Source organism: Caloenas nicobarica, chromosome 1 (genome assembly GCF_036013445.1).
Source record: "Caloenas nicobarica isolate bCalNic1 chromosome 1, bCalNic1.hap1, whole genome shotgun sequence".
Lineage (NCBI taxonomy): Eukaryota > Metazoa > Chordata > Aves > Columbiformes > Columbidae > Caloenas > Caloenas nicobarica.
Genome location: NC_088245.1, coordinates 41286310 through 41313451, shown reverse-complemented (window position 1 = coordinate 41313451; position 27142 = coordinate 41286310). Strand labels below are relative to the sequence as shown.

General features: G+C 47.5%; 1 protein-coding gene across 3 annotated transcripts in view; it reads right to left on the bottom strand.

Annotated features, from left to right (window-relative positions):
• Nucleotides 1-3364, bottom strand: part of EP300 (E1A binding protein p300) — a 65052-nt gene extending 61688 nt beyond the window's left edge. The window contains exons 1-2 of one of the 3 annotated variants that reach the window (XM_065629333.1): nucleotides 2160-3364; nucleotides 1400-2038 (exon numbers count right to left, since the gene is read on the bottom strand). In XM_065629333.1, coding sequence (XP_065485405.1) covers nucleotides 1400-1493 — 94 coding nt within the window. In that variant the 5' untranslated portion in view covers nucleotides 1494-2038; nucleotides 2160-3364. Of the gene's footprint in view, nucleotides 1-1399 lie in introns of all 3 variants that reach the window. The other 2 variants (XM_065629316.1, XM_065629324.1) reach the window with 2 other exon arrangements.
• Between the last annotated feature and the right edge of the window lie 23778 nt (nucleotides 3365-27142).

Below are 27142 nucleotides of genomic sequence, written 5' to 3'. Positions count from 1 at the left end.
CATGTCATTCACCTAGAGAAAGCAAAAACTCAAAATTTTGAAGATGATTCCAAGTAGAATCACATCCACTAATCAACCAAAAACCACCTATTAAAACCTTCTGTTTACTGTGAAATGAGGTTTGGTTTGTTTTTAACTCAAAACAAAACACAACTCTTTCTTGCCAGCTCTAACTGCACTGAACAAGACCACCGGTGGCATCAGAAATGCCACCACTCACCAGACTGGCAGGAGGCCTCCTCTGCATCTCATAGTGCTACGGAAGTTTCTTTTCCCTATGTTTCCCAAAGCAGAGGCTAAAAAGATGAAAAACGAGTTCAAAGAAACTCCCGTGGGACAGGTAATCAAGTACTCTCATAGCTAAATGACACCAAATACTCATCTGCTTCGCAAGAAGCATTAAAAAGCTAAACAGCCCTTTGTTATTCGCTTTCCCCTCCCAGTACAACCAGTGCATATTTGCTAGGGATTGGGACACCTAAGATTTCCAGCCTCCCGTTTGCCTTCATAGCATCACCAAAGACTTTTGCAGGACTGCAGAGAAGCCCCTTTATCTTTGCAGCCCTTAAGTCTACAGGGAAATTTCAGACATTTTGGTCTCGCAGCAAAGAAATGGGAGACGCAAGATGAACTGCACTCCATATTGATTCTTAATGCAAATAAGGTGAAACAACATTTCATTTCTAAGAAGAGTCTTGATAAACCTCATGCTCCAAGCTTGGGATCTGGATTTTTGTTTTAACTGTTTTTTCCTAAAGTCGATGGTCTATTTGAATCAGAACAGTAGTTTTTAGATATCCTTCTGCAAGGAAGAGTAAGAAGGATTGTAAAAAGTAAATCAAATAAGCAGACTGCATGTAAGAAGAAAAAGGGAAAATAGCAGAGAAATAAATCTCATTTCTAAACGAGCTGTAAAAAACCCTTGTATATGCAAAATAATTAAGAAACAAGACACACTTGTGTGTACAAATGTACACATGCAATTCAACAATAATGTGTACAAAAGAATCATCTTCAGCACTATTTCGTATTTCTGCAACTGGCATTAAAGGCATATGCTTAGCAAGAAGCTCACTAACAGCTGCTATTGTGAAAGACACGAAAATGACAAATTTTTAACTCCTATCTACGGTTGTTCAAAAGCACAATATAAACTGAAGAGCATTGCTTTCAATCACTTCCAAAATACCAAAAGGGCAGAAACACCCGAACACCCTCCATATGCCATTAACGCCAATACGTTCAAACAGAGCAAAAACGGGAGAAACAGACAGAAAGGACGAAGGCAGGCACGAGTTACAGCAGCGAAGAGGAGGAGGAGATTTAGGCAGAAGAGGGGAGAAAAGGGGCAATAATTGCGGCATGGAGAGGTGGGGAGGGCCCGGACCCCGAGACTGACCTGTGCCGTCGCTGGCGGACACGGAGAGCGCCGGTGAAGAGAGTTTAGGCCGCTTGGCTGAAGGCGGGCCCGGCTCCACCACATTCTCGGCCATTTTTAATTCTTTTTTAGACAATCACTCAGAGCAGAGAGACGGTGGGGGATAAACCCCAAAACCTTCACCTTCTTCTCGGGCCCCGAGTCGGCTGAAGAACAACAATAAGGCCGAGAGCGAGCGAGGAGGATCCGGCGGAGGAGGGGGCCAAGTTCCCCTTTTTCTGCCCCTCGGGCTCCGGGAGGGCGGCAGCGGAGGAGCGGGGAGAAGGTGGGAGCTGGGGTGGGGGGAGCGAAGCGGCCTCTTCCCCCAAGCGAAAGGGCTGATCGAAGATGAGAAGAGCAGGTAGAGCCCCCGCCAAAAAAAAAAAAAAAAAAAAAAAAAAAAAAAAAAAGGCTGGTGGTTTGTGTTGTTTGGTTGTTTTTTGGTTTTTGTTGGTTGGTTTTTTTTCTTTTTTCCAGTAAAATTAATCCCGGCTGTTGTGCTGCTGGTGCTTCCTCACCACTGCCACCATCATCATCTTCATCCTTCGGGGGGTCTCCTCCTCCTGCTGCCTCCTCACTGCCGCCATCAGCCTCTTCCTCCTCGGCGCCGTCCTCCTCCTCCTCATCGCCACAAGGAGGCGGGCGAAGGAGGGGAGAGGAGGAGGAAAAAAGAAAAAAAGATCACCGTCCTCTAGCAGCGGCTCCTTCCCCCTCCAACACCACCCTGCAAAAAAACACCCACCGCCAGCGACAGGGCTGGGGGGGAGGCGGCGGGGGGAGCGGCCAGGCGTGCGCGGGGTCCCCAGCTCCACTCGCTTCTTCCTCGCCCGTCGCTAATGGCTGCAGAAAGGGGAGCTGTAAGGATGAGGAGGGTGAGGATAAGTCCCAGGAGTCTCCGCTTCACATCTTGTTGTGCAGGGAAGGAGGAGGGGTTGTTGTCCTGATGGAGGCAGCACCGATCGCGGGATGGGAAGGTGGGGGGCGGGTTTCAACACCCTCTCTGCCCCCCCACCCCCTTCTTCTTTCCCCTTCCTCTTTCTCTCGCTCTCAGTTGCAGGCTGCCCCCCCCTCCGGCGCAGGCAGAGGGGCAGGAGCGAGGAGGAGGAGGAAGAAGCCGGCCCCTCCCCCCCCTCTGCCTACCTTCCCCCCTCCCGGGCAGCCGAGGATGGTTGCGAGCGCTGGCGCCGGGCAGGGAGGGGGCTCCCCGGCTCCGCTACGCTGGGCGCGGAAAGCGAGGGAGAAAAACCTCGGGCGCTGCTCGGGCGCGGCGGGGACTCGCTCTTCGCCTCTGCGAGGGTGGGGAAGGAAGCGAAGAGGTTGGTAGTTGGGGGGGGGAAGAGAGGAGGAGAAGGAGGCCGCTCAGCGACCCCTCCAAGAGGAGAAGGAGGGTAAAATTAAAAATAACAAAATAGAAGAAAAATTACGCCGGGGGGAAGGCGGGGGACTCGCCTCGCGGTGGGTTAAATGGCCGGGGGGGGGAGGGGGTCCCGGCGCTCCCCGGCGGGGGGGTGGGGCGGGACAGCGCAGGCAGCGCGGGGCCCGGGCGCAGGCTCCCTACTGCCCCTGCCTGGCGCTCAGCGCCGGCCCGGCTGCGGCCGCTCCTGGGGCGTGTGTGGCGGAGCGGGGGCTGAGGGGAGCGGGGGAGAGAAAGAAGTCGGGGAAAAGGAGAAGAGAAAAAAGCGGGGAGAGAGAGAGAAGAGAGAGAGAGAGGGGACGGGCAGGCTGGCGCGGGGTGGGGGGGGGGTTGCGTCTGGGCTCCTCGCTTCTCTCCCCGTCCCCTGGCCGGGCCCCTGGGTCTCTCTGCGCTGCCCTCCCCCTGGCTCGCCCCGTCCGGCTCGGCCTTTCGCTCCCTCCCTCAGTCGCTCACACACAAACAAAATGGCGGCTGTTGTTTCTTCACTCTCCCGAGTCCTCGGAGGGAAGCGAGCGGCGGCGGCGGCGGCCGGAAATGAGCCAAGAGAAAAAAGGGGGCGGGGCCAGGTCTGGGGGCGGGGCCCGGCGGCGCTGGCGCACACAATGGAACGCGGGGGGCTGGCGTGCCGCGGGGGGGGGGGCTGGGGGAGTGGACCCGCCCGGCCGCTGTCACGAGACCACGTTCGCCCAATCAGCGGCTGCTTCACGCCGGGCTCTTCCGCAAACTCCCCTGGCTCCGCCCCGTAAAGGCAAAGGGGATTTTTATTAAAAAAAAAAAAAAAAGGCTCCTCCTCCCGTCTTCACTCACGCTGTTTTCTGTCGGCCGAAAAGTGTCCGTCGGCGGCTCGGGAGAGGCCGCTCGTAACCTGCGGCCTAGGGGAGGCGGCCGCTCCGCCCCGGTGCCCGCGGCCCGGTGGGCCGAGGGGCCGGCGGGACGAGCGGGTCTGTCCCGCCGCTGCCCTCCGTCCCTCACGGCTGTCGGCGTCCGGTCGGTTCCCCGCGGCGCCGGCGGGCGGGGCGCTCCTGCCGCCGGTCCCGGGCCTTGCTGCGCCACAGACATGGCAGCCCGGGCCGGGAGGGAGGGAGGCCCCGGGGCGGCGCGGCGCCCGGGCGGGGGTGCAGCCCCCCCGGCCTGCGGGAAGCGGGGACGGGAGCAGCAGCCCCGTCCGCGGGCAGTGGCCGCGCAGCCCCCCCGGGGCTCGGCGGGCGGTGGGTGCGTGAGGCTCAGACGCTTTACGTGCTGCTTAACTCGGGGATGCGAAAGCCGCCGCAGGTTTCCCTCGATGGTACAAAAAATTAATTAAAAAAACCCCAACAAACCCAAACAAAACGCTTTATGCCAAAGAGTAAATAAACTGACAAAACCCACGTTTCATCCAAAAAAATCCCTGCGTGTGCTGGGGAGGGAGGCGGGAGGCATTGCGCGGTACAGCAGCGTCCAGCAAACAGCCCGCTGCTCCCCGCTCTCCCGCGGCCGGGCAGGGGGTGACCCTGGGGCTGTAGGTGGGGACAGGTGGGGTGTATGTCGCCCTTGGTGGCCCCTCAGCCGCTCCAGAGCTCGGGGTTGCTGACCCACCCAGAGCTTTCCTCAAATCTTCAAAGGCTCGTCAGCCATCGCTAGCGAGGAAACACCCCGTCCTGGCTTTCCCCTGGGGTGTGCTTGGGCTCTTTCGGGCCGCGCACCATCGCAGGGCGGGAGTGGAAGGGAAACGCAGGCACACGCGTGTTTTTAATGGAAAAAGCAGTTTTGTTTGATCCAAGCGGGACGTTCACGAGGATTTCTCTCGCCACCCACCCTCAGGGCTGAGCTCTCCGCCGTCTTGCGTGTAAGAACCGAAGCGGGTATTTGGTAAAAGCCTAGCCTAAACACCGGGATAAATACCACAGGCGATGAGAGAAGGCATGAGCGGAGATTCACAGCCCTGTAACAGTTATCCACCAGCTCCCTCGCGTACTCCCACACTTGAGCTTCCCTTGTTTGGGCTTTATTGCAAGCAAGATCTTTGCTGTCTCCCTCTGAATAAAAGGGAAAACACAAATAGGGTTATGTTCAAACCAGTCCAAAAGTGCTTAAAGATTGCACGTGTATTAGCCTTCTGGAAAAGTCCTGGAGCCATAGGCAGTGCACAAGTCTATATGTTTTAGAAGAGAGGTGGAAGTAGCCTTGCAAGGACAAATAAGTGATAGGAAAAAAGTCTGGAAAGCAGAAAGTCTCAGAACTAAAGCTGTCAGGGCTAACAGCATCAAACCTTACAGCATCACCTTAGATACTGTGTTACAGTTTTCAGAGTTTTTTTGCCTCTTCTTGCAACTGAATTCCCCAAAATATTCCAAGTCTTGTATTACCTCAACTTGTTTTGTCAGATTGACTATTTCCCCTCCTTGTGAAGCACTTTTTTTGGCATGGCTGAGACTAATTTTAACCTTTTTTTTTTTTAAGTCTTCTTAGAATTAAGTTGACTGAAATAAGCCTATATAAGGTTTTCAGACTCTCTAGAGACCCTTAATCCATAGTTCAGTGAGGAATTAGTGCCAGCTTTATCAAGACATCAGGGTACACATAAACGCCTAAATGCTTTTAGAAGTCAGACCGTTACTAAACAAGAAGTTTGGAGCAGAGCAGTTGTTCAAATAAGAGTTTTGTGACTCTAGTTCCTATCTAGAGACTTGATCCTACCAGTAGTTGCATGTGTCCTTAGTTTCATATAGCACATGGTTCCACTGAAGTTGTGCTGTATTACACGTCATAGTAAAACTAAGCATTTGTGTGCTTGCTGGAGCACAGCCTTAGAGATAAAAGTTAAAGAATTGGGTAGTTATTGTCTACTCCAGATCAGTTAGTTTTGTTAAGTACCTGAAAAATCTGACAAAATAAAGTCCTTTTTTTTTTCTTTTGGTGCAGCTTCCCCTTTGCTCTGGCTACCTGTTTACCCTTTGAATGAGTTCAGGGAAGAGTACCTGAACTGCGGGAAACATTATACCCTTTGGTGAATGCTGCCACACCAGCATATATCTTCTGAATAGGAATTACAGATATAAGTAATTAACTGATATAGTAGTAAAACCATACCTCTGCCTTACAAGCTACACAACCAGTAGAATACCTTAGTACTTTACATACTAGGTCCTATTCAGTTACCTTTTCATATTAGAGACTTAAATGCAAGCTGAAGCATATGGAAAATAAATAGAAAAAACTGCTACTTGTGTTTCGTTTTGGTTGGTGTTTTTTTGTTTGGTTGGGGGTTTTTTTTGTTGTTGATATTTTTGTTTGTGGTTTGAATGCTGGGGTTTTTTTCTGAAAAAGAAGGTCATCTAAAACAAGAAAAGGAGGAAGAAAAAGGAAAACCCAGGGTTAAGACAAATCAAATATATCTATAAACAAACACAATAAAATCCCTGCAGCATCTGTTAATTTTTCTGAAAACAATGCAGTTTTCTTAAATGAATCTTAGCACATACACACAACCAATAGTTGCTAAATGCTACCTGCCAAAAAAATAACATGCAAAATTACTGGAAAAAAAATAGAACACAAAGCATACTAAGAAGCAAATATATAAATGTACACAAATAAAATTAGGAAAGGATTATACTATTAGCAATAAACCAAACCTATTTACCCAACAACTTTCCTCCTTGCCTCAGTTTCCCCTTTCTTACAGCAAAGATATTAATAGTGTTTATCTGTTGAAAATAATACCCAGCAGAATTAATTAGCTCATTATTGCCAGTAATTACAGCAGTCATTATGTACTTTGAGATAACTGGATGAAAGTACTGTAAGTCCGATTAAAATGAGCATCCTCTCAGGAAAGCAATAAGAAGAGGAATGCAGGGCCTTGAACTTTTATCATGGGATCTCATTTTGGCCTTAGCTGGTAGATACTGAAGTTTGCAGGCATGTCCAGCTGTTTTGAGGGCTACAAAGAACAAGATCAGATCCCCTCGTGCTCCAAGGGTCAATGTGATGCCTGAAGCTCAGCATGCCAGCATCAGTGAGAGGAGCAGGCAGAGGAACAATCATCTCCCTCAGCTTGGAGGGAGCTGGGGCTGTGGCCTTTCCCTTCCAGCTGCTGGACTGAGAAGCGGTGTGTGACCTCAAAGCCACCCAACCCACCTCCTCCCCTCCCTCGTGCCACTTGGAAAATCACCCTAAATAAAACTTCCCTGCTCTCCTTTGGCAGGATTTGCCCCACAGCCCTGCGACTGCACAAGTGTCTCCAAAAGAGGGGGGCTCATGGAATGTGGGACAGGAGCCGCAGATGGGGGTCTCCCATCTTCTCAGTCCTGTTGCTGCCTGCAGTTTCCAGCTTGATTATATATATATATATTGGGTTTTTTTTTTCCTGAACTTTCCAGGGCTGTTACTTGTGTCCGGAAGGTAATTTCTCCTGTTCCTCATCTACCTCCCGCTGCCGCCGCTCTCTGCTCGCACAGCACCACTCCCAGGGACCAAAGGAGGAATGACTCCCTTCTCCGTACCAGCAAGGAGATCTGCGTGTGGAGGGTCCTTCCTGGCACAGGTCAGAGGGGCAAGGAAATTATTTAAGGCTGCAATTTTTGCAAGTAATGCCAGGGCGCAGCTGTATTTCTGGAAAGCAAGAGACAGCATTGCCGGAGCAGAGAACACTGCTCAGCGCGACGTCAACATTAAAACCCAGCGGCGTTTTGATATGAGACAAATTTTATTAAAGCCATAAGAAGGAACCATTCAATAGCTGGTTCTTACATCTAGTGCATACATAAAAGAAAGGGCTGGCTTTCTGACAGCAAGCAAAATGCTTTCAGTTCTCAGCCCCAGAAACACAGTCTTCCTCGGTCACTTAGTTTTCAATAGCTGCAAACACAGTTATGTTGCTAAATGTTAAGGGCTCAGCTGTTTACCAGAAAAATGTTTCCTCCCTGGAACACATGGTTTTGTTTAAAAGAAGTTCTCAAAAAACCTCCCACTTTATTTCATTAGCAAATGCAACATTATAGTACTAACAAATATGCTGTGCAGTCTCCCCTTGCAAGAGTGAAATAGAAAACGAGGACAAAAATCAACCTCTCAATTTAGCAGTGGGGCAGAGATACCACAGCTTTGAGGTCTGGTTGTCTGGAGCCGAATCTCATGCTCTGAAATGTATATAACTTTATACATTGTTTTCATATTCCAGTTCATGATGTAAGCTCAAATGCGGAATAGGAGCAAGAGGCTTGTGCGCTCCCCCAGCTTTACCAAGGGCTGGCCAATTCGCCACATCTCACTTCCCAGGTTCAGCTTTCCCCTCTCTAACAGGGAGGTGATGCTACTCCCCCTTTACATAAAGCACATCTGAATCATTAAATGAAAATGTAGTACTCTTATATCTTCTAAATTAAATTACACTGAAATTAATGAATTTACATCAGTAGTTGACTTATCCAAGTATTATGGGGAGTCAAGCAAGAGGTTCTAGAGTGAAAGTATATTTTTAATTAAGAGTCCTTGAACTTGCCACGTCCTTTGAATTTGTGGAAGGTGAAAGGATGGCAATTTTTTGAACAACTTTGTCAGCTCGTCACTATATTTACAATGATCTATTAAAAATAATCATTATGTGATGGAGCTCAAGCTAACATGGGAAATCTGTGCTGAAAGAATTACAGTTATTGTAACAACCCGGAGGAAGCATGCTGTTCACATTCCTCTTACTTCTTTTGACTCTGGTATCCAATGGGAAAGTTCTTGATAAGCTTTATTGCACTGCAGAAGGTATAAACAATGTGCTTTGAAATCTGCTGAGCTTAAACCCAAAACTTATCTTTTCATTTGTTTCCTGAATTGTCCCACAGATACAAATCCTCTGTCCACACATGCTTACAAAGAACAAAATACAATTATTTATCTTATACCTCTCATTCTTTTGCTGTTTTTTTTTCTTGTAGTGTTCCTTAATTCAGATTGTGGTGGGGTTTTTTTTACATGCTACAACATTCTTCTATATGCTGAACTACAATGTGTTGTTTAATATCTGCAATCAAAATGCGAAGAGGGAAAAAGTAACTTTTTTTTCTGTTCTATTAGTTTTCTTGCTTTGAGATACAAAGTAATTTCTTTGATGGGGTCAAGCAGGAATTCACTCTGCAGCAGAGAAATGTACAGAGTTGAGAGCTTTTCAGTACCGAGGGTATTGGCCTTCTGACAGACCCGGTTGTTTGTGGGCTAATACCCTTAGTTAATCAACACAATCTGAGCTGGTTTTTTAGTTGCCATAGAAGAAAAAAATTCCACAGGAAATATAGGTCTGGATTTTTGTTTTGGTCTGGTTTTCTTTGCTTTTCTTTTTCTGCTTTTGTCTAAAAAAGATCTTGTACTTTCTTGGCTAGAAAAGGCAATGCCTTCTTCAAGAGTGTGTTCTTTCTACAGGCAGATAAAAGTCAATCATTAACAACAAACACCAAAAGCCAATTGATTCTAATGCGACAACTCCATCTAAAACAATAGGGTTAATCCTTAGTTCCTTACCTTCCTAATTTATGTAGGCTTATCACTTCTCTTCCCAGAAGCTCCCTCGCAAACCCTCACATTTCAACATTGGCGAGGTTTTTTTTTCCTCTGAGTCTCAGAATGGGCACAAGAGAAGGATGCCCCAGCGTGCAGCGGATTTAGCATGCAGAGGTGGACACAAGCAGCCCTGGTCCAGCACAGGCGCCGCAATAAGGATACAGCCACCTAGGAAGAAAGCTGAAAACTTTTGAGAGGGCTGGACCAGCCATAAAAAAAAGAGCTTTCAGCCACTGTCAGGCCCCGATGGGAGGTGGAAGTCGTGGCTGGCACGATACTTTGGCAGCAAGGACACAATATTGTTTGGCCGCCTGAGAATAAAGCCGATGCCTGTGGCTCGGAGAAGGAGAGCGCTGCCTGGCAGGCCACACAGGGAGGTCTCTATCCCACCCGCTTGTGACAAAACACATTAAATACAGAGGTCTTCAGAGCTGCGGGTGCAAGGAGGTATGGAAAGCATTGCAGATAGGAATTTTTCGTGCTTTTGAGAGAAGAAAAACTGTGCTGAATCCTGCCAGGCAGTAAATCTCAGCTAACTTTTAATGTGGCTTTCAACGTTCGAAGATAAAAAGCTTTATCTTTTGTTAGAGGCGAAGAAACATTTAGACGACTTTTGAGGTAACGTAGAGGGCTTTTCTAGTGATCAGAAAAGTAACAATTTCAAGGCTGATGTAACTCCTTTCGTATGACTGCAAGTTTGTTGCTCTTTAAGAGCCAGCTTCAAGAAAACAAAATGTGAAGTGGGAGATGCACAATCAAATCACAAAATGACAGAACATTTGGTTCAGTCTTTCACCATCGTATATGTGATGAGTAAATGTTCTGTGAAGGCGTTCAAGCCCTGTAGGAAGGGGCTTGGCCATGGCCATCCTGCATGGTGCTGCAGGGCCAAGCGCCAGGAGAACCTTCTCTGGGCGACCAGGGCACTGAGATCCCTGGGGCAGAGGAAAATTAGTTGTCTCAGCAGGAGAAAAAAGGGTCGTAACATGCACCCCACCACCGATGAGCCCCATCTTCTGCTGCTGCTGCCCTGTGTGGTGAGTGTTGGCCACATGCTTGGGAATGGACAGGGGGGACATTGTCCACATGCCTGTCCATGCTGGGTGTGCTCCTGGTGTGCCTGCTGCCCGCCTCCCCCAGGACATCGTGGTGATGATGTCCCAAACACTTGCTCTGGTAAATAGGAGAATGCTGCCGGGTGTGTGGAGATGCAAAACTTAAAACATTGCAGTGAGCAGCATAGCGAAAAGTCTGGCGGCTGGATGTGCCGGTTGTCTTGGCAGCTAAGCAGGGTTTTTTTCTCGTTTGCTCTGCTAGATGTAGGCATCTGAATTCCTCCTGAAAAGAAACAGAGGTGCCCGAGGCCTCTTGTGATTCTGCAGTTTCCTGGATTATGTGTCTTTCTATGTGCAGTACTGAGGCAGATGTACAAATATATATGTATATTTTTATATCTCAGGGTACAGAAATTAAATGCTTTTTGCTCAGAATATTCAAGTCATCCCAGAATATTTAGCCCCTACAAGAAAAAACCTTTAAAAATTATTTGCACCGAGGCGAGTGTCTCTCTGTTCACAGAGTAGTGTACCAGCTGCCAGAAGGTGAGACACATGCGGAAGATTCTCTGTTCCCATGCAAAGGAGCTGAGCCAAGGGCTGGAGCGACGGTGGCCTGACACTACAACATGAAAGACAAGCGCGTCTGTGCTTGCGCATGAGTATCCCACATCAGTGCAAAACAGGCCCGTGGATTCCTTCGTCCCTCCTGGGTATTTCAATTAAAAGCCGGGGAAGAAGTCCAAGAAAATGCCTAAAATGGCTTGAGTCGTTCCTCACAATCTGGAAATGGAAGTTGGCGGTGACTGACTCCAGCCCAGCCACCAAACTCCTCCCTCCCCAGCTCTGCATCGCTCTGTTCTTTCCTAGCTCCTCTCCTGCATTTGCAAACAGTCGGCAGTGGAAAGAGTGAAGCAGCCTGGCTTCCAGCGCCAGGAATGCACAAGCAGTACGCGACTGCAGCAGTGACCGTCATGCACCCATACCGGTGTCTAACCTACGAAGAAGTGATTAAAATCTGATGGGGCCAAGTCTTGATTATAAGCGGACGGATGGTTTTAAAAGAGGCTGCCTCCAAGCCTGGAAACAAAGCCCAATTACATCCTGCCATTGACTTAAATTGGCTTCAAACCAGGCCTCTAATATCTTCTTCAGTAAAAAAAATAAAAACGCTTGTTTATAATTTTTTAAGCCAGTTCAGGCAACGTCTTCTGGCTTACTCACAAAGCTAACAGATAGCAATATCCATAAAGAACAAGATTAACTAACTGAGTGGTCAGGAAAGCCACATCTCATATTCACTCACCGTGTGATGGCCTCTGTAGTATGTGGGTGTTTTTGCTGCTGATTCAGTTTTGGTTATGCAGTTGACCTGGATTTGAAAGCATCCACCCCAAAAGAAGAGTCACCTGGACGTTGAAAGCCACAGTAGCACCTGCTCTGATGGTGGGTGACTCCATGGGCACCAGCCCGGTTCCTTCTCTCTCCGTTTGTTCCCATCCAGCACCACACATAGAGCCTCAGCCCTTCTGCTTGAAATTTCTAACCATCTGGATGCAAATACCCAATGGAGAGACTTTTTCTGGGATTTCAGCTGCAGCTTTCCTTCCACTACCCATCCATCTCACATGAAAGCCCATCAAGAGTTGCTCTTGGTGTGGTGCATACCCCATGAAGGGCATGATCTCTCCTGGTATCCAAGAACGACAATAATGCAAAAAATAAAGAATGGGATGGGACGCCTATGATCCCGGTAATGTGTTATTCAAAATTTTACCATTCAAAATCTCACCACCTCTTTCAGTCTACTTCAGTCGCAGCTCTTACCCTAAGGACTTTACAAGAGTCAGAGCTCTGCGTGCTAGTGAGTGAAGGCTGAGGGAGGATAAATCACCCAGTGTGGGGCCCAGGATGCCTTGCCCTCTCCTCCTTGGTGGTGTGGCGTGGAGAAAGATGTCCTCAAAAAGTCTGACTGCTTCTGAGATGGAGCCCTCCGCACCACTCAGTCAGCAGAGCGACATGGTGTCTTTGGGAGATGCTGAAGACCAAACATACTCGGACATGAGTTTATTCACAGAGTGTGTGAGATGTTGGCTGCAGAGCTGAGCTGCCTGCATGTGCCTTACCCAAATTTACCGCTGCCCTCAGGTTTGTGACCTCAGTGACGATTCGATAGAGTAAACCTACCTTGCATATTCCGTGCAGAGGTGATTAAAAAGGATGAGTGGATGAAGGCACATCTCAGCAAGGATATCGCTAAACGAATTCATTATTTTTACTAAGCCAATTAAAGGCAGACCAATGAAGTGATCACACTGAGATCATGATTAAGATCAAATCAATAAATCAATAGATTCGAACGATTGAGTGTCAGATTATATATCCGTCTATCAAAGTGATTTGTGAAGTTGCCATTGAGGGAATTACTGGGATTTAATCTTGCCTAGGGAGATTTCAAGGAGGAGGAAGAGTCTTTTCAGGCTAAAACCCCAGTGAGCTTCTCAGCAGATGCAGTGACCCCACTGGTGAAGAACATAGGTCTTCGAAGGATATAAGGATCTGTATCCCCCCTTTGAAGGATACAGCTCCCCCCGCTTTAAAGGAGGATGTCCAGTCTTTGGATTTTTTGCCAAACTACATGACCCAGGTCACGTGGTAATCTTGTTTTAGTTCTGTTTGGGGAAGTAATGTGATAGGTATCTCCACGGTAACTTTCCTTTAACGCATCCTTCTTTAAACCTTAAGCTTATTTTTAAACATATTAACATTTATTGCCTGTGTATTCCCCATTTCACAAATGGCCCAATTTTCCTCCACTGCTAAAGCAGAGGGGGTGGTTAGGGCAAACCCAGCTATTATACTTCTGAATAATCTTGTTTTCAACTCCAAAGACTGTCACCCTAATTCATTTACAACTTAATTTTAGTAGTCCTCCAAGGGTACTTTTCCCACCAACACACCTGTTCACTCATTCATACCAACAGAAAATCAGAAAAAAACAAGAAGTGAGGGAATCCCTTCATTAAAATAAAGGTAAAAATAAACAATGTAATTTCATCTACATCATTCCTTGGGGTTTTTAGTTCTTGTCTGAGTTTCTTAGTCATGCCGAGCAGAGCACTGACGGCTGCTTTGGGCTGCACAGCCTGGAGCCTGACGTGGTCCTGGAGCAGGCTGCAGCCTGCTGAGCTCCAAGAGAACCCTCGCTCCAATCCAGTTCATCTTGTTCTGCATGGGTTACCCAGTGCAAGGCAGAGACGTGATGTTGGTGGGGATTTTTGTTTTGTGTTTGTTTGTTTGTTTTGAGAACAGATGACACAAAAGAGCAAGGTTTCCTGCATCGTTATCATTTGTACAGGGGTAGCCTCTGTTTAAATCAGCCTTTAGGCTGCATGGCTGGTTGGCTAGTTGCGGACCCTGGTGTTCTGGATGATATCTGTTACGCAGGTGCCTCACAAGTTGTGATGGAAAGTCCCATCAGCAAGTGACCTTTAATTTTACCTGATCGTACCTTCACTGGTAATATAAAACACAGGCATGTATGGGAAGAAGCCTTGTCAGTAAGGCAGATGCCAGTCTTGCAGCAGAGGTAAGAGGAGTATAACATGCTGTCAGCAGAAATCAGCTTTCAGAAAAATACCTGGTATCCTGCTCAACACGCTTTCTCCTGAGTATGTTTTCCTCATGCCAGTTCCTCTTCCACTGTTCTCAGCAGTTGCTAAAATACCATGAACTTTTTAATGGAAAAGAATTGGGGAGGTAACTTGGGGTAAATTTACTTACTCTCATGGCTTCTAACCTAAAATCACAAAATGCTGTTCTGTTAATCAGTATTTGACCATTAAAGTTTTCTCAGGATTGACTTTGATTTGGGTCTATTTTCACCCCACAACCTCCAGTCCACGCAAGAGCCAAAATGTATTTGAATTCCCAATTCACGAAGGCTCCAGACTTGCTGGTAATGCGGTGAAGGCTTTTCACATTTCTTTGTCACTGATGTGAATTATAGAATACCTGAGGTGAAATGGGGGCCTTAAAAATAAAAAATGAAAATGTAAAATAAAAGATGCTCTGGTTCCCCTTTTGCAGAGACAGCACAAATCAGGAGGAGAGCTCTGCACAGTGCTCTGGTAGAAAGCAATTTCCTGATTTAGGGTGATATGTAGCTAAGGATTTTGACTGATCTCATCTATATGTATATTCAGTCTTTCCAAGATGCTGTTAGTAAGCATACTTGAAATTTGAATGTCTTATTTTATTTTATAAAGCCTCTTTTATATTATTTTTAGGGGAAGTTACCTGTGTTACTTGCAGCACGACATAGCTTTGGGTCATCTGCAGGCTTAACAAACCTAATCTTTCTTCTTTTAGGCAGGCGATTTATACAAAAGCCGTGTACAGGCCTGTGCCTGGGCTGGATCCTGGCTCTCCCTCACTCAGTGCATCCTTTCATTTTGAAAATTAATCACTGCTGAAGACTAGAATAGCACAGAGTTTCGCCACTAGTCCTTTACTAGTTTCATCCAGTGGGTTTCTCTGCCTGGTTTAGGAGAACTTTAAGAGACCGTGCCAAAGCCTGGCTGAAGCTTTTCCTTTCATCCCAGACCACACTGCTGGTCTGTGTTAGGAGGAGCACAGGTTGGTTCGGTATGGCTTGCTCTTAACAAATCCAAGTTGGCTGCTTTTTATCTTGTTGCCATCTCTTGGATCTTTGCAAATAAATTAATGCTTCCAGAGAGTCAAAGTTAAGCAGACTGGTCTGTGATTCCCTTGGCCTCTCTCATCTTCCATTTTCTGTTGATAGGAACTGCTTTGCTCTTTTTTAATCTTGGGGTGCCCTGATGTGTCCATCACAAATTCCCCAAATTAACCACCTACCATTCTGAGGAATGTCGGTCAGTGCTGGGTGAAATTCCTCCTACACAATGAGACTGAAAATGTTTATCTCATCCAGGTACTCTCTAAGCACTTCTTTCTTTCAGGATTGCATCTCATTCCCTTTCTTGGCTGCCCACTGAGCAGCAAGATATTCACTGAAGACTGATTAAAAATTTTTTAAAAAGTATTAAACACTTTGATTTTATTGACATTATTTATCAATAGTATTTGCTATTTATTGCGCAGCAGAGCAACATTCTTCCTTACTCATCTTCTTATTACGATATGAGATGAAGTCCTCTGTGCCCCATGCTAGAGTCAGGGATGCCCAATTCTCCTTTTGTTATCAGTGCACCACAGGGAAGATTGTGTGGAGCCAAGCTGGTTCATTCTGACCTCTGCTGGGTTTTAAATATTTTTTATTAAAGTACTTCAGGGCTTATTCCTAAATAGAAATTTGGGCTGGTGAAGACACCGAGGTCACCTCCCATCCTCAGCACCCACAATAAGCCCATACGACTCTGTGACTGTCCTAAGGCCAAGTTTCTGAAGGTCCCTTCCCAAGATTCAGAAACCCTCCCATCTGCCCAATTACCCTTTTGGCAAGAGGGCTGACAGGGACGACCTTGTCTGCGCAACCTCCCGCCTGTCCCCTAAACAGCTCCCTGCAAAGGACAACCTCGACCCCCTTTTTGGGATGCTCATGCTTCTCCCAGTGCTGTGGATGCTGGTGATGCTCCCGGAGGCTGAGGCTCCCCTGCATCCTTTTGGAAGCCCCGTCGCTATGGCGACTGTGTGCAGCTTTACGGTCTGTTTGTTGTCCACCTATTTCAATCAGAAACGCTTCTGGAGCTTTAAGGTTTTCAGGGATTCAGATTGCTAGTGGGTGGGTTTGAATTCAAAAGGGAAATGATACACTGTGAGGAAAAACTTTCAGAAACCTTTGTGGTCCATTGCCGCATTAATTTATTTTTTAATGACTGAAAGAGACCTTTTGTCAATTTTATATCCATTTTGTGTTGTTGTCACGGTGCTCTGAGAACATCGGGGAGAAAAAGTCTTTCCCCCTGTTTCGGATGCAAAACCCATCAAATCATTCATCATGACCTAGCCAGGGTGGCCTGGGGCTGGGAGAGGAGAAGTGGGGCTGCCTGGGCGCTCCCCTGCCCTGATTCCTGGGGGACCATCAGGATCCCAGCAGGACGGGCCAGGAACCCCCTCTTGGTGTTCCCATCTCCACCAGGGGACAGATGGAAGGGAGAAGCGATGAAGGTGAAGCCTCAGAGTGTGCACGTAGCACCTTCATCCGCCTTTGCTCTCCTGCAGGTGCTTGTTCATCACAGAGGGACATTTCAGACCCCGGCGCTTGCTCCTCCTGCCTAAGGAGTTAATGCTTCTACCTGCCAGATCATAGCACTTCCTGTCTGATGATTATTTTAACGAAGGAAAACAACTCCCATCTGCATTCTTCTTGGCTTGTCCTCTGCCAGGGTTTCTGCCTCTCTTTGGCAGAGAGTTTTTATTCTTTGCCTTCTGCGTGTTCCTCCAGCTGCTCCAACCCGGCAGCCACAGCAATCCCCTGACACCCCCAAATATCTCCTTTTTTTCAGCATGTCTTCAGGGGTGAAGAGCTGTTTAGCTTTAACAAACATTAGTACTTCTGCATTTAACAGTAGTATTTTAGGGAGGCGTTTGCTTTCAAAGGCATTGAAATATCCCTCTCCTCCTTTGTTGCATTTTAAACTTTTGCATCCAGGTGCTGACTTCGGAAGAGCTGTTTAGTTGAAAACTTGTGGTTTGCTCTGTAGGTTTGAAATTATAATGAGGAAATCTTATTTCTCAACATGTAGTTTAATAAGAGATACCAGGTGACTAATAATAAAAATATACAGATGTGAAATCAAGAGATTATTGAGGAGAAAAACCGTGCTCTGCTCAGAACACTTTCAAATAAAGAAAACAAGGACTAAGTTTTTATTAATAGCTGTGGTTACTGGTGTTCATTTGTTCTGGGCGGTCAAAACAAAGTACTTTATTTTTAGATTTCCTAACATTTTTACTTATAGAGTGTGGCACAACGCTCTTGGATTTGGTCTTCTAAAACAACTGCATTCTTAAATAAAACTGCTTAAACGGCAAAGGGCTTCTAGGTACTTCAACAGCAGGTTTTGTTAAACCTTTCAGTTTTGTGGACAGAACCAAAATATTCAGAACATCCTTGCTTGAGTCCTTCTGGAAAGGACCTTTATTTTTCACCGAGCCCTCAGTGTGGCAGTGGGAAGAGGTCAGGGACAAGGGATGGAGGGATAGATTGGCACCCAGCACCTCAGGAGCAAGGATAATCACTGGGATGCTCCTGGGTATGGGGCAAAGCCATGATGGGAGCAGAGGGTCACAGCAGCTCTTGCCGTTGAGTAGCTTTTCCTGAAGGATATGCTGGGGACAAAAAGAGGCATCTGTGGCATTCACTGTTTTCAGTCACGGCCAACCCTTTAGCTTCACTCCACGCTGCTGAGCTTGCTGGCAATGGCAGCCCTGCCCCAAGCCCACGTCATCCTCCAGTTGTGACCCCGTAGGATGATGCTCAGCTGCGGGGTGGTGGCTGCCAAGATCGGCTCCTTGAAGGAATTCTCTTCCCTATTTACAGCAGCAAATACCCAGCACATGCCAGCCCCAATGGTTGTGCCCCTCCCTAGGATAACCCCCACCTGCAAATGGGAAAGTGGAAAAATGTCATTTTTCTCACCGTGCTGCATGTTGGAGACCAAGGATGAGCGCTGCCCCTCAGAGAGAAAAGAAATAAAATACTGAGATGGCACAGAAATGCTCAAACAGAGAGACAACATCATCTTACATTACTAGACAGCACAAATACAAATGTGGAAAGCCTGGCTGGATGCCCAGGATAACCAAGACAGGTCTGAGGTGCTTGGGCCGATCACCGTCCACACATTGGGGCTCCTGACGGGTGTCAGCAAGTCGAAAGGTGATGGTGGCTGCTTTGAAAACCTGCAATTGCGGCCCAGCCGTCGGCCCGAGGTTTGCAGGGAGCAACACAAGGTATTTGCCCTCGCTGAAAAAGGCAGCGATGAAGAGTCACCTGCCTGTTCTGGCGGCACTGCGTTGAGTTTTGGGAAGCTGTTTCTACCAGCAACAGGCATGCTCAGCTTGGCCCAGACGTTATTAAAAAGCTGTTCCAAATGCTCTGGCTGGCTGTACGCATTAGTGACAAGATTATTAACATCAGAGGAAATCCCAACTTTTGTTAGGAAGAATGTAAACAGCTGCTGTTCACAAAAGAGCTGCTTCATTCAGCATCCAGGAAAGAGAAAAAAAAAAAAAAAAAAAAAAAAAGAAAGAAAAAACCCCCACTCTTAGGCCATTGCTGCGCAGCTGGCTTCCGCTCAGCACCATCCCGCTCCGAAGCAAGAGGGCCTGAAGGCTGTTTGGGGACAAACAACAGGGAAAAAGCATAAGCCTAAATGCAGCATTTCACATTAAAAATGCCTGCATACAGGTTTAGATGTCACCTCACCCCAAAGCCAGCCTCTACTCCCCATCAGTCGAGCTCAGAGCATCATTTCCATATTTATATATGCTTATAACAAAAGTCATTAGCAAACATGGCATTTTGTGAGCTCCCAGATATTTGGGATATCTGAAGAACTGTAAATATGAGAAGTATTGAACTCGTTGCAGTCCAGGGTCCCATACTGGAATTACCTCCCCCCATCCCCTTCTCCCATGATCTCATGGGAGAGCTCATTGGTTCAGCATTGCCCCTATCCTCTACTATAAAGAAAAGGAGACAGTTTGAAAAATCCCTATTTTACTGCATTTTCATCTTAGTGAATTGAAAGAGCAACAGTTGAATTCTGGACAAATCAATGAATTATCACAAACTGAGATTTTTTCTTTCTTCTTATAAACTGCTTATCTCCAACTATAAAAGCAACCATCTTCGGGTCATCCATCTTTGCTGAAGGACCCAGTTTCAAACCATTAGTGGCCAAACACCAAACCACCATTTAATCAGGCTGAGACACCAGCTCGCCCTGCAGCAGCCCCTCAGATGTTTGTTTTCTGGAGGTCCCAGAGTGGTGTGAGCAGGATGTCCAGGAGCAGACGCTGATGGCTTTGGATGGGGCAGGCTCCATGGCTCTTACTAGTCCCAGCTTTCATGGCACATCGAGGCACGGAACAGTCCTGGAGGGCCAGGGTGCTGCTGTGCAGAGCAGAGGAAGATACATCTCCCATCCACATGGTTCAGCAGCACTCCTGCCAGGCAGGAGAAACATTTGCAGAATGCTGCCCATGGGAGACCGCAACAATGAGCGTGTTTGGCCCCTTACTGCCTGGAGATGTCTCAGTTTTGGGGTCACTTATGGGATCAGGACGAAGCAGGGATCAACTGGGATGCTGCAGTCTGGTCCCTGAGCAAATATCTAGGCTCAGCTCCTCCGAAATACACCATGGACATTTAAAACCCAAGCACTGGCCAGCAGACAGTGATGTGGGCAGCACGTGAACAGGTTGGAGAACTCACCAGGATTTTGAGCTGCCTCTCAAGCTCACTCCTATCCTGTGATCCCTATTTCAGTGCTTTCCCCAGAGAGGCTGACCCCACAGCCCTTTTTACTCCATTTGTGTGTTTATTGCTTTTAGGAACATTGAATCCCTCTGTCTCTCTAAAGAATAGCAGTTTCCAACAGTGCCAGATACTGCTGTCACAAAATCGCAGGGGCTCAGGGTGACCCAGAGCTCCTCTAGAGACCTCCCTGTAAGACCTCCGTGCTAGAGATTATCTCTTTTATTGAGCTAGTGCTGTCTAGCAAGCCCATGACGATGTCCCACTGTGCCGGACAGGCTCTGGGCATTGTGACAGAGCTGCGGGGAGAGCAGAGCACTTGTGGCTCTGCAGTACCTGCGCTGCTGCTGCTGGATAAAGCATCTCTCTGTTCTACACCCTCTATTCCACTCTGGTGGGACCTCACCCGGAGTACTGTGTCCAGCTCTGGAGGCCTCAACACAGCAAAGACATGGACCTGTTGGAGAGGGTTCAGAGGAGGCCATCAAGAGGATCAGAGGGCTGGAACATCTCTGCTGTCAGGACAGGCTGAGAGAGTTGGGGTTGTTCAGCCTGGAGATGAGAAGGCTCCGGGGAGACCTTACTGAGGTATTTCAGTACTTAAAAGGGGCCTATAAGAAAAAGAGAGACAGACTTTTTAGCAGGACCTGTTACGATAGGACAAGGGGTAATGGTTTTAAACTAAAGGAGGGGAGATTCAGGTTGGACATGAAGAAGAAATTTTTTACAATGAGGGTGGTGAAACACTGGCACAGGTTGCCCAGAGAGGTGGTAGATGCCCCATCCCTGGAGACATTCCAGGCCAGACTGGACGGGGCTCTGAGCAACCTGATCTAGTTGAAGACGTCCCTGCTCATTGCAAGGGGTTGGACTAGATGGCCTTTGAAGGCCTCTTCCGACCCAAACTATTCTATGATTTTATGATCTCCATGAGATGAGAAAGGCCAGGGCGAAGGTGATGGGAGGGCTCTGGCGGTGGCAGAGCCACCTGCTCTCCGCTCTGCTGCAGCTGCCTGAGATTGCAGCACCTCCAGGGTGATTCATCCCAGACTGGGAGTAATTGGTGTTGGCTGCTGAAATGGCAAGCCTAGAAATTTGTTTTGTCATATTTAGTGTTTCCCACTATATGACATGCAACTTTGCAAAGCGCTCTCCTCGGTGTTTGTGCTGTAGCAAAGCCCTTAGTCACCTCCTGGTCCCTGCAGCAGTGTGTCAGTCCTGGAGAAGGAGTGAGCAAAACAGATGTTGAAAGAACAAGCAAGTTACTTTCACTTGCTTAAGGAAAAAAAAATATAGTAAGAGGAAGTGAATAATTTAAAGCAGCAGGATCCAAAGTGAGCTCCTTTATTACAGAAAAGCCTGAATCATCTACCAGCATGGTATGGAGATTGCAAGTGCCCAAGTGACAGCAGGGAAATCTTTCCATGCACAAAGGCACACATACTGGTGGCAAAACAAGTAATCGGGAGTTTGCTAACTGCTTGCTGCAGTTTAATCCAACAGGGCTCCTTGCTCAGAGCTGAGAAAACAGCTGCCCTGGGGCTGGCTTTCCACAGCGAGCCTCCACGGGCCCGGAGGACTGACAAATCCAAGCTGCAACATGCTCTAAGGGGAAGACAATCCTATAGAGATCTTCTACCAAGAACATTCAGCATCATGTGTTTTAAGACGCTTGGTTCCCTAAAAAGTTGGTGGATTTGTTTTCCATGCCAGGCATTTTGCCTACGGGTGCCTAGAGAGCTTTATCAGAGCGTTTTGCTCCTTGCACCACCACCTCAGTCACTGATCCTGAAAAATGCACCCCAAGAAAGAAACAGGTAGATGTTGCAGTGCTCGTAGCACTCCTGATGGGAAGCACCAGGCAGGTGCTCTTGAAGATAGCCAGGTCTTCCTATACAGGACTTCCCACACTGTAGTCAGCCCCTGAAAGAGGCTGCAGCATCAGCCCCCAGAGCACGGTACGGCGTGTTCACAGGGCTCGCTCCCCCGTGCCGGCAGCCAGCCACACACTGCCTTTTGCTGTAGCCTCCAAATCATCTCCAAAGGCGATCCCAGATACCCCCGTAGGCAAGTCAGTGGTGAGGAGTCCACCATCCTCGGCGTGACGTCAAACCCCACGTGGGGCTGCGAGGCTCCCGCACCTCTGGCAGTAAGAGAGGCCTCTGCCGAAACTCCCACCCCAGCAGCCAGATTTATGGGCTGGTGAAAGGCTGGACCTTCCACACTCTTCTCCAGCCATAAACCAAGGAGTCCTTGTAGACGTGAGCCTTGTCATTAAGTCCCGGTTGAGATGCACAGAGCAGTGCATCTTGTTTGAGCTACAGCTCCAGCATCTCCACAGACTCCAGCTGACATCTTCTAGATGACGTTTTCAGATTTCTTCTCAGTATGATGAAAGACTGGAAGTTCAATTTATTAAAAGAAATAATCTCAGCTCCTGAAGCTGAGATTTCAATTTCATCACCTCGCTCCAGGAGCTGGGGGCTTGGCACAGATGGATAGTGCCTATCTGTTAATCCAGCACAGGAGAGAAGAAAGGAAGAAAAAGTTAGTTGTTTTGTAGCAAACCAAAGAAAGAAATAATTTTGGGGCCCTGCTCCTACCTGAGATTCAAAAAGCACTGATGCATTGAGGCCTTAGAGTGTTGGGGTTTTTTTTCAAAGGTCAAGCACAACGTCCCCAGCATGGAATGAGCAGAATAAAAATTGGCATTAAATTCTGTGTAACTAAAACCTTGATGTAGAGTCACTCTGAGTGAAAACCCCAGAGAACATGAAACACTGTTACAGTTGTACTACAAGGCTTTGGATTTTTTTTTTTCCTCTACCCCTCTGTGCCTGATGTTCCTGCAATTAATTTAGTCTCTGTTTCTAGCAGTGTGTGAGCAGAAGGAGTGGACAGGAACGGAGTGTGAAGCAAATTGATTTTTGTTTTTCCCTGTTATCCAAACAGTACGACTTGTTAAAAGAAGAGCTTACATTTTAGCTCCAGCGTAAATCTCTCTTACATTCTGGGTAATCCATTGAAATTAAACCCAAAGAATACATTTTGGGGAGGAAAAAAGCTGCACACGCGGAGGACCAGTGTGCTGCAGCTGGCAGAGGGCAGGTGGGGACCAGGGCCGTGTGTGGGGATGCTGGATGCTGGCACCGGCGGCTGCTGGAGCCACCCAGCGGGACGGGAAGCGGCGGCTCAGGACAGACACCCAGGACGGGGAAGCCACCAATAAATTACTTCAGATCTTGCTGTGACTCACTACAGAAACTTCCCTACCTTAGCTCGTCTTTTCGAGACATCTTTACTGATAACTGATTCATGGTGTGTGTGGTTTTTTTTTCTAAAACCAAACTTAGAAAGCAACCCAAACACATGAGCACTGCATAATTACCCTACATGTTTAGCACCTAAATAATAAAAGCGCTTGCGCTGCAGTTTTCCAATCTCGAGCACTGTAGACTCTGAGTCATCATTTCTAACCCTGTGCTACTGATGTTCATGTTCCTTTCCCAGGCCTGATGATGAGAAAGCCAAGGCGGAGGGTGAGCCTGACGTCCTGGAAAGGCCGCAGAGTCAGACCGAGAGCACGCAGGTGCCGCTGAGATTTTCAGCTCTCCCTGCAGCACACAGCCTTCTCACAAAGGCAGGACCAGGCCTTGCTGCCTGTACTTCTCTTCCTGCTGCCCCTCTGAACACCATTCTGCATGCAAACATGCCCATGGATTAAATATCTCGAAGCTCATCCTTTCTGGGACACATACGTTACCTTGTCTTCTTCAGGCTTCTGTATGGCTTATGCTGCAGCCAAACACAAAGCACCGGTGTGGGGAAAAATGGCGATGGAAATAATTTGAGGAAAGGAGGAAGCCAGAGCAGCTCTGCCAGCTTTTGTATCTCCTCCTAAAGTCGGCACGAGCATAATATGGCTTGGAGGAAGCACATGCAGCCACGTTCCTTGCTCACAGCCGTTTTGAACGGGGGTAGGATGACCTGCTGCCCCAAAAGCGAGCAATTTTTCTGGGTGCATTGTGTCGGAGGGTTGGTGGTGCAGCCTGGCACACCATGGTCGCCATTGGGTTGCTCTCCACACCGGTCCCTGGAGCTGTTGGAGATCTTTGGTGCTCACGTCCCACAGCCACCTCCCGGCCCACCAGGGCAGATGGGCACAGGGGCTCCTCGGGACGTGCCTGCAAGCGAGCAGAGGCACGGCCGGGGAAATGGGGAGGTGCAGAGCACGGCTGATGGACCAAGTGTCAAGCACACGGAGAGAAAATCGAAATCTCACAACGGGATGAGTTCCTCATGTGGAAGGCTGTTTGAAGGGCTGTTTTAAAGGATTTCTCCAGTAGACTGAGGAGGAAGAAGATGACATTTTGGATGCTCAAGGTACAGCACATGTTCTTTTCAGGTATGTTCACGGGGAATTTGGGGACAGCTTGATCTACTTAAGATGCAAAAGATAGTCCAAGATAGACTGAAAATTTGGAACAAAGCCAAAGGACATTATATTGTTACAACCAGATAAACACTGTTCCTCTTTCAAAGATAAGCAGATTTTACTGCAGATCTTTCTACTTTTTATCCTCATGTTTTGTGCTTCCAGAACTGTAGTCAGTCCAAAATGTAAAAGCACTTTGGTTAACAGTTTTAGCTCTGTCCCTTCTTCACTCTCCAGCCTTTAAGCATTGACTCATCTGGAGGCATCTCCTCAGGATGCCAGAGGTTTGCACAGTCAGACAGATAAAACCTGCTTTTCAGGGACTCTCACACAAGCCGTTGGAGCCTTCTGAGCCTATTTTGTCCAAGAAAAAATATTTTAAATCTATAATAAGGAATTTATTCCAGATATTTTTCTGGTTTGTATGTAACATTTTAGTTCTGGCTCTACCCTTGCCAACAACATGGACTGCTATTTTGTTGTTGCTCCTGCTAATGAAGTAAGAGCTTTGTGTTCCAGCTCATGATAATGACATAGCTGTCTTCCTAGTTGGCCTTAGTCAAGACAAGCTACTAAAATGAGTTTTGTTTTGTCACGTTTCAGTTTCTGAATCACCTTCAGGAGGTGTGGAGCTGGTGGAAAGGTACTGAACAGGATGAGAGTCAGAGGCAGGAAAAACATCTGAGACAAACCTGCTGCTCCAGGCTCTGCTGGGACAAAAGCAGTAACATCGCTTGTCTCCTGATGCTGTGCAAAGACGCCAGTGAGAAAAGGCTCTCTCTTTTTGTGTGTGTGTTTGAAGTACAGCTCTTTTTTTTTTGTTTTTTTTTTTTTTCAGTGTGCCATTTGTAACTCATGGTGAAATGCCCGTGCAGACCGTCCGCTGGATTTTGCTGCAGGGAGGTGGGCAGTGGAAAATGCAGCACTGGGCTTTGCTGGTGCTTCCCTGTTATCAGAGTCATTTCGCTCAGTGGGTTCTGTCCTGGTAGGAGAGGAAAAAAAAAAAGAAGGAAAAAAAAACACCGTTAGATTATTTCACATGACTTGAACTCTGCAGCCTGATACGATCATTAGAAAGCTTTGACTGTGTTATAAATAACTTTTTATGCTAGCACAGCTTTGTGCAGGCTCCTCTCTGAAGCTCCTACCTTGGCGGCTGCCATCAGCAGCCTCGCCTGACATGGTGGCATCCGTGATCGCAGTTGCTGGTGGGGATGGTGGGCTGAAGAGATCATCTTTGCATTCACTGCGTGAAGCTGTCACCTTCTGCTTTGCTGGGAATGAGGAAGGCTCAAGCCCTTTCCTCTCCCCACAACCTCCACCCTGCACTCTCCTCGATACAGGCTTGTTTCCTTAGCTGTGTAGGGTTCCATCCACACCTGGATCCTATAGGACCCCAGTATGTATCTGGCATCACTCGTTATATAGAATCGTAGAATAGTTTGGGTTGGAAGGGACCTTCAAAGGTCGTCTAGTCCAACCCCCTGCAATGAGCAGGGACATCTCCAACTAGATCAGGTTGCTCAGAGCCCCGTCCAGCCTGGCCTGGAATGTCTCCAGGGATGGGGCATCTCCCACCTCTCTGGGCAACCTGTGCCAGTGTTTCATCACCCTCAATGTAAAAAATGTGCAAACCTTTTTTGAAAGGGACCCACAAATTTCAGGGCAGCCAGGAAAAAAGCCTTCTCCTCAGCAAAAGAAGCCTCTGAGCAGTTGCCACTTAGCTGCTGCAACAGCTCAAGATGTCAGGTAGTGTTTGAAAGCCATACATTTATAATCCAGGGTCACATAAAGTCTATGGCAAATCAAATCTGTGATGAAAAAAAAAAAAAGCCTGTAATAAAAAGATTCAACACAGGAAGTCTGATAAACTGCTAATTTCACTTAGCATAATTACAGTATTTACATCTAGGTAGCGCTGACAGTTCAGGGCTTTGATATACTCTAATCTGATTTATGGGCAGCAGATAGGAGCTGGGTTGAGGTCATCATCTTCGCCTCAGGAACACCCACTCTCCGTGCAAAGCTCTGATGAGCGTGTGTCACCCCAGCAGATACGACCAACCACAGGTGCCTCCCACCTGAAGCATGGCATCTTCATGGGCTGCTGCTCAGAGATGACCCTACATAGCGCTGATTAAATGCTAATGAAGGTACTACATTTACAGAAAATTCACAGGGCTTGACAAAGAGCCCAAACAAATAAGCCAAAAATGGTGTACTGACCCTGGAAGAGACAAGTGGGAAATGAGAAAGGAAATGAGGCTGCCTCATCTTCCAGGAGCTGCTTTTGGTGCTTCAGTGTATGGTTCATCAACAGTGGCCACAGCCCCAGGTACAAGAGAGGCCACCATCATCACCCATAGCTCTGTTCTGCCAATGCAACCTGCAGCACTGAGCTGAGGAAACAACCACAAAACGAGCAATGTCCAGGGCTCTGACATTGATTTTCTGCACAAATGCTGCTGCATGTGCTTTTGAGGTTTTGCTGTGCCACCCTCTCACGGATGTTGTCCTCGCCCTTGGAGGTCTCCAGCTGTAAGCAGAAAAAGCTGCATCAGTGAGGTGGTGGAGGCGGTCTCAAGCCAGGACAGAAATGTCACATGAGCACAGTGGTTGCAGAAACAGTAAAAGTAATTTTCGAGATAGATGTCGTATGTAATATGGGAATAGAATAAGGATGGGCTCTGTTTCTCCACCAGCAAAAGGAACACCTCTGAGTGCCAGTCTCAGGTTTTAAAGGCAGGCAGCATCTGACCAAAAAAAGAAGACTCTTTTCTGGGTTTATCAACAGCTGATGACTGTCTAAAAAGATGCTGATGCT